At 40.0% G+C, this 7,495-nt stretch overlaps 1 protein-coding gene across 1 annotated transcript; it reads left to right on the forward strand.

Annotated features, from left to right (window-relative positions):
- The first annotated feature begins 3,407 nt into the window (after positions 1-3,407).
- On the forward strand, positions 3,408-7,268 carry LOC309553683 (uncharacterized protein). The gene is made up of 3 exons (XM_082255032.1): positions 3,408-3,540; positions 5,290-5,395; positions 6,796-7,268. The coding sequence occupies exons 2-3, from the start codon at positions 5,299-5,301 to the stop codon at positions 7,125-7,127; spliced, it is 429 nt and encodes a 142-aa protein (XP_082111158.1). The 5' UTR covers positions 3,408-3,540; positions 5,290-5,298; the 3' UTR covers positions 7,128-7,268.
- Positions 7,269-7,495: the final 227 nt, after the last annotated feature.

The following is a 7,495-nucleotide window of genomic DNA, read 5'->3' on the forward strand; positions in this document are numbered from 1 at the left end:
AATATTTAGGAACACAGATCTCTGTGTTCATCCAGTGAGTCCATCCCCCACACAGTTAGAAAGCATCCCCTAGGGACATGCTTATCCCTTTGATTGCCCCTGGTGTTAACCCCTACCCTGCTAGTGTCATTAGTACAGTAACAGTGCATATTTTTAGCACTGATTATTGTAGTAATGTCACTGGCCCCCTCTAAAAGTGTCAGTTAGGTGTCTGATATGTCTGCTGCAATGTCGCAGTCCCACTAAAAATGGCTGATCGCTGCCATTACTAGTAAAAAAATAAATAAATAAATAAAAATAACATCTATCCCCTAGTTTGTAGACGTGATAACTTTTGCGCAAACCAATAAATTATTCACTTATTGGGATTTTATTTACCAAAAATTTGTGTCAGAATAAATATTGGCATAAATTGATGAAAAAAATTTGATTTTTAAATTTTTTTTTATTGGATATGTTTCATAGCAGAAAGTAAAAAATATTGTTTTTTTTTTTTCAGAATTGTCACTCCTTTTTTGTTTATAGCGCAAAAAATGAAAACCTCAGAGGTGATCAATTACCACCAAAAGAAAGCTCAATTTAAAAAAAGGACATCAATTTTATTTGGGTACAGCGTCACACGACCGTGCAATTGTCAGTTAAAAAAGCACAGTGCCATATCCCAAAAAATGGCCTGGTCATTAGGGGGTAAAAGATACTTAAGTGGTTAATGCAAGGAATGCAATAAGGTAAGAAAAACTGCTGGTAGGGGAGCTGAGCTGCTAAATCATTGCTGGGTGGGAGGAACAGGATGATTTGAGCTGCCAAGTCACTGCTAGGTGGGGTGAGCAGGGTGATTTGAGCTGCCAAGTCACTGATAGGAGTGGGGAGTAGGATGGGCTGAGCTACTAAGTCACTGCTGAGAAGGTGTAGCAGGGGAGCTGAGCTGCGGAATCACTGCTGAGAGGCGGGAGCAGGGGAGCTAGGCTTGAGTCACTCCTGGGAGAGGGAAGCAGGGTGAACTGAGCTGCTGACAAAACAGCTTTAATGAGTTAATTGCTTCTGCTATGAACTTTGAGGATGAATTGCCCACAGTACCTTCAGCTACAGATGGCAGGGAAGGGCTGTTGTAAAACTTATTTACTTGTTCAAAAAATGGTGTAGCACTACCCCTGTGGGGGCCACTGAGTATAAAATATATCTATCCTGGGTCTCCCTCTGTCTATCCTGTTGCCAGATACTGGGTATTTTCACACACTGCCAGGTGCACACACACTCTTTTGCTCGTTGTCTCCAGTGACTAGTCTAGGGGATTTGGTTTTAGTGTTTTATTTGGAGAACTTGGATAGAAGAAGGGATTAGTGGGATACTCCAAATTCAACTATGTACAGGTGAGGAAAACACAGATCTTTTGCTGAACCATACAGTACTTGCATGGGAAGAATAAGTCCTTTGCTTGTGTTATCAGCAGACTAAATTAACTCTGTTTTTTCAGGACACTATCAAGTATCCCCTTTAGCTTACTCCCAGTCTACTGACTTTCTAAGAGGGGGATTTTAACAGCAACAGTCTCTGGGATCCCCGTGGGAAATCTGTACTCACAAGGCCCTGAATGCAAGTTACCTTCCTCCGCGATACCAGACATCCTTCACTGCTACTGCTTGAGAATGTCCCGTTACTAATAGGATGTGTAGCAAACATTTTCCTCTGTAGCATATACACTGGCACAACCCCTGGTGCTCAAATTCTCACGCCCCAGGTTAACCGTGCTGTAATACCTCTTCTGTTATTTACAGGCTGTGCTGAAATGCAGAAAGTAACATGCTCTCTGGCAACACTACTGCCTCTTCCCAGGCAGCCTCCAACTCCCTATATGACATAATTTGGAAATGCACATGCACTGACAACTGTAGAGCAGACATTCCCCTCCATGACACAATTCTGTTTCTCTTTGACTGCGATCCTGCAATCCACCCAGCAAGACATGACAATTTCTTGAACACTGTGTTCGGTTGTTTCCGGTAGCAACCACTGTGATAATTCAGTGGATAATCCCGGACGAGCCCCCAAATGTAGCACTACCCCTGTGGGGGCTTCTGAGTATATATCTATCCTGGGTCTCCCTCTGATTATCCTGTTGCCAGTTATCAGGTATTTTCACACACTGCCAAGTGCACACACACTCTTTTGCTCGTTGTCCCCAATCACCAGTCTAGGTGATTTGTTTTTAGTGTTTTATTTAGAGAACTTGGATAGAAGAAGGGATTAGTGGGATACTCCAAATTCAACTATGTACAGGTGAGGAAAACTCTCACTTAGAGGAACTGAATAGCAGATCCCACCTGGACCCCGCTCTGCAGCCAAAGACCAGGAGCCCCATGTGCACCTCAGATATAAGTACAGTCACCCAGCATGCACCGGGCACCTCCCTTGTCTATTGGGCAGGGCTGTACAGATATTCCCTGCTCTCAACTGTATGTCCAATACATTGTATCACTATTGCATCAGTGTAAAACATCAAGCTAGGATGAGCAGCATCAGAGCACACTGGGCAGGTTCCTTCCAACAATCACAGCTCTCTGTTAGGCAGACAGCTCTGAGATTTACCTGGCTGTCTCCCTGTTAAGCAGAGAAACCAAAAACGATATACACCTACACTAGCACCTATCTAGAAAGGTGCTACAATGGGAATGCTAAATTGTCAATAGCCTGACCACAGGTTCACTTTAAACGTGACCCACCCCACCAACCCCTAACCCTAAGCCTAACTGTAACTTGCCCAATAATTAAACAAAATCACAAAAAACAGAACTAAGACTGGAATAATCAAACCAGCATATACATTACGAATCTGAACTAAAAACATCCATATATAACAGATCCACACTGATTCATACTTAAGCTGAGATTTTAGCATTTACAATTAGTGACCAGGGCAGCAAGGAGCACTAAGAGTGACTCAAAGCCAAACCAATACAGAAGGTTATCAGCTGATTTGTATCAATGTAAGTGCATTTGTTATTCCAATGTCAGCTACACAGAGTAGGCTAAAAGAGGATGAAAAAAGTATCTTTCAAAAGGATTAGTGAGAGACCTCAGCAGTGCACATGAAAATGTCCTCATTCCTACTGTATATGTATCATATATACAGCCCTGGTAATTTAATATAATTTGTATTTTTTTTTAAATCTATTTAGGTAAATTATTATCTTTATTTGTTAGAATAATTATTGAATGCTTAATTTAACCCAACATTTCCTATGCTTGTGTTGGTCCTCTGGGTGTTGAAATGCAGTGTGGGCAGCAGAAACTGTGCTATGAAAAGTAACCACAAGGTGTCAGCAGAGCACCCCCTTCCTCCCGTCCCCTTCCCCTTCTCATTGTTGTGTTGTGTTTGAGGTTCTTAATTGTTCATAAACTGTGATTCATGAAAATGTTCATTTCATCAAAGCCACAAAGAGAGCCACACTTGCAGTCACAGTAGGAGAGCAACAGAGAGCAGCTACACTTCTGTATTCCAACTACAGGAGCCCCCCAAGTTTGCAACGCCCCAGCACCAAGGTGAGCGATAGGTGTCCCCAATATTCCATAGTATCATCTTCATCGCCATTTCAACTCTATAATTTCCAGGGAGCTTTAATTGCTTTCAACATATAAAATGTTTGATTTGATTTATTTACATGAATTAATTTAGAATCCATTCATTTACATTGTTAGATGTGTTTCCAAAGGTTTTGTAAATTAATTTAGAATTAATTCATTTGTTTACATTGTTAGATGTGTTTCCAAAGATTTTGTAAATTCATTTAGAATTAATTCATTCATTTACATTGTTAGATGTGTTTCCAAATGTTTTGTAAATTAATTTAGAATGAATCCATTAATTTACATTGTTAGATGTGTTTCCAAAGATTTTTTAAAATGTCATGTGCTAATGCATTGTTTTTGTGAGTTATTGACAATGTAATATTATATTGTACACTTTTGGAATATACTATATTCTCTGCAAAGTTTCTAAAGCTTTCACTAATTTTTTTTAGTTTGGATTCAGCCTGGAGGAACTAGTGAGATGTAAAAATGCCTTCAATTTTATGAATGAGATTTCTGCTCAGAGTTGTTTGTACTTTAGGGTTATTTTATGCAGAGTTTGCACATCTTCTCTTGGTTTGTATATTGTTCTTTTAATAAATGAAATATTATAGCAATTTGATATTTACATTGCGAGATCTGTGAAGGAATATGAAGACAAGGAATTAAAAATATTTTGCACAAATTAAAAAAAAAAGTTGACAAAATAATTAATGATAGGAGGCTTTCTATATATTAAAAAATCATTCATCTTTGTATTTTGGTTACTTCTAACTGGCTTACAATATATGTAGCACTGACAATGTATAAACTATTGCCAAATACATGAAGGCTAAGAAAACACTTCTTTCTGTGCCCACAGAAGCTTACAATCTAATTGCTGTAAAGTAAGACGGGCTTTAGGAGAACATTGTGGGGTGATGGGTTCTTTATAAAATACAAGTGATAGAATTTTTGGTGTAATTATTCCTCATGATAAAGTATAGAAGAAAATGTATTAATCAGCAGAAGATAGTGACATGGGACAAGATTTGGTATCTTCACACCTCCATGTCCCAAAAGGTTTGGATAATAAACTGATAATTATCAGAGCTGCTTGCTGTCCTTTGCAATTAACACTGTGCGGATCCTGAATAGATCTGATCACAAGAGGCACTGTGTCACTTCGACCTTCATCAATGATCTTTGTATCTCAGCGCCTTCAAAATGAAACTTGTTACACACTTGGTGTGTGATTGCTTTGCAACAATTTGGAGGATAATATGATTTAATGACATATTACCTTAACCAACCACTTCAACCACTGTGCATCTGCACAACAGGCACAGAAGTGAGATCCTACCGAAAGGCACATGGCTGCCCTCTGCCTGTCACCATCTGCCAATCATTTACTAGTACTACTAATTATATATCTGTATCTGAAAGAGCATTCTTGCTAAGAATGGATGAGATTTACTAGAGGAGCCAATTATTATGTGCACACTTTAGATTCTAAATGTTGCTCCTAATTTGCCTGAAAAGAATATCTATCTATCTATCTATCTATCTATCTATCTATCTATCTATCTATCTATCTATCTATCTATCTATCTATCTATCTATCTATCTATCTATCTATCTATCTATCTATCTATCTATCTATCTATCTATCTATAATTTTATATGAAACAGTATTGTTGTAATATGCAGAACATATTGATATAATAAGTTTGTGTCTTGCAGGATTGGGAAATGGGCCGACTCTGTGTCTTTGTACTGATCACATTGGCAGTGTACCAGGATGGCTGCTCAGGGAATCAGGCAAGTGCAAGCATGGAAGATCTCTCAGGTAAGGTTCAGTAGGCAAATCATAGTTCATTTGTATCAGTTATAATGTCTGCTCTTCCGTAATGCAATGTTACTGTGTTACCCTGAAGGGTGAGACTCCCCTTCTCTAAGGCCACAGTTATTTCTAAAAATAGTCCTTACTCTTTTTTTTTACATACCTGAACTGTGTTTTTCCATTTTTCTGTCTAAACACCTCATACAATCCAGAGAGTGCAATATGTCACTGTCTGAGCTGCAGGCAAGAAAGACTGTAGAAGGGATTTGCCCCATAGCCCCCGATATTTGCCCCTTCTCTTAATCCAGCAGGATTTTATGATGTGAAAGAAAGACTGAGATATTGAGGTGAAAGGGACACAAACACAGAAAAAAGAAGAACCTAGATATGTAAAGGAGAGGAACTCTAAAACAAAGGAAGGAAGGAAGGAAGGAAGGAAGAGGGGTTCACATAACAAATAGAGAAAGGTTTAGATATGGGTGCAAGAGGGGTTCAGATACAGAGGGGAAAGGGACTCACATATACCTGTAACTGGAACACCCAAGGTGGGTGGGAACGCCTTTGGTTGGTTGTGTAGGTGGTTTGAAGTTACCTCCAAGATTCTAAGACGTCCCCCATCTAAGATACTGGCATGAAGCCAAGCTGAAGGAGAACAGAGGGCATCAGATTCAGAGGGAAGAGGATCTCAGACGTAGAGGGGAGAGGGTCTCAGATATGTAGGAGATAGGTTCTCAGATATAGAGAGCAGAGGGTCTCCTATACAGAGGAGAAAGGGACTCAAATATGTAATGGAGATGGGTTCTGATATACAGAGTATAGGGACTCATATGCATAGGAAAGAGGAGAGGACAGCACTGATATGAAGAGTTGAGAGTGGGCTCATATATGAAAAACAGATGGGCACAGAGAAATAGAGAACTTAGATATGGAGTGGACAGGGGATCCAGAACAGAGGGAAGAGGCTCAGAAATTGAAAGGAGAGGGGATCAGACATGCAAGAGGGAGGGAATTCAATTAAGAGGGAGGAGGGGCTCAGATGTGGATGGCATATGGGTTCAGATACTGAGGAGAGAGGAGCTCAGATATGGAGGGGCCCAAATATAGAGAGGAGAGAGGGGCTCATATACAAAAAAAAAGAGGAGCACAGGTACAGAACAGAGAGGGGCTCAGATATGGTGGGGAAAAAGGTTCAGATATGCCTGAAACTGGAACACCCTGAGGTGGGTAGAAAGTGAGCCAGGAACTATGGTGGGAAGATCTCACATTTTTATTCCCCAGGGGGTGTCCCAGCCCCCAAGACTCTGCCCATAACTAAATTATAACTTTAAGAGGTCTGATCCATTTAATTTTAAATGTACAAGCTATTGTAATGAAATTCTAATCACACGCTCTTTTCCCAAATTTAGAGTCCGATTATGCAGAGAGCGAATTACCAGTGAAGAGGAACCTCTATCCTCTGGTGAGAAGTGCTGAAAGCCAGAACTGGGCAGACCACCCCAACATCTGCTATTTTATACATGAGAGTCAGTCAGAGGGTCAGATCTCCTGCAGGCTGCGTTTTACTCGGAGCAAGTTTAACTTTAACCCCTTTGGACTGCGCTTTGGCAAGCGAGATCACAGCAGCATAGCTACAAAGAGATATCCCGAAACCTCCCGTGGCCATTTTCTATATTACCTTCTGAAACTGAAAGACAAACAGTCTCCACCGTGCGGACTGGCCTCTGCTGAGCAATGCTAGCTGGGATTTTATATCTGTGTATTTATTCTTATGTCTGCTGATATTTTATATCTCTATTTCTGTTCTGAGTCTCATTTTCTGTACAGTTCAGTCTTGTTGGAGGGACACAATCGGAATCCTAATGCACTATGTTCGTGTTGTCTCCAGTAATACAGTTATATATCTTTGCCTTTAATTATCTGTTTTTGTTGTGTTTTTATTAAAAAGTGTTTTGCAAGTGTCCCTATTTCTAAATAAAAGGCGCTCATTGGTGTTGAAGTAGACAGAGTTTGACTTGGAGACAATAGAGGTTTTCTTTGGCGTGACCATTGTTTAATGAGATGGAAGGACATCCACTCACTTTATGGTGCTTTAAACCTTATCTTTCT

This window comes from Pelophylax lessonae, assembly GCF_965119305.1.
Source record: "Pelophylax lessonae genome assembly, chromosome: 4".
NCBI lineage: Eukaryota > Metazoa > Chordata > Amphibia > Anura > Ranidae > Pelophylax > Pelophylax lessonae.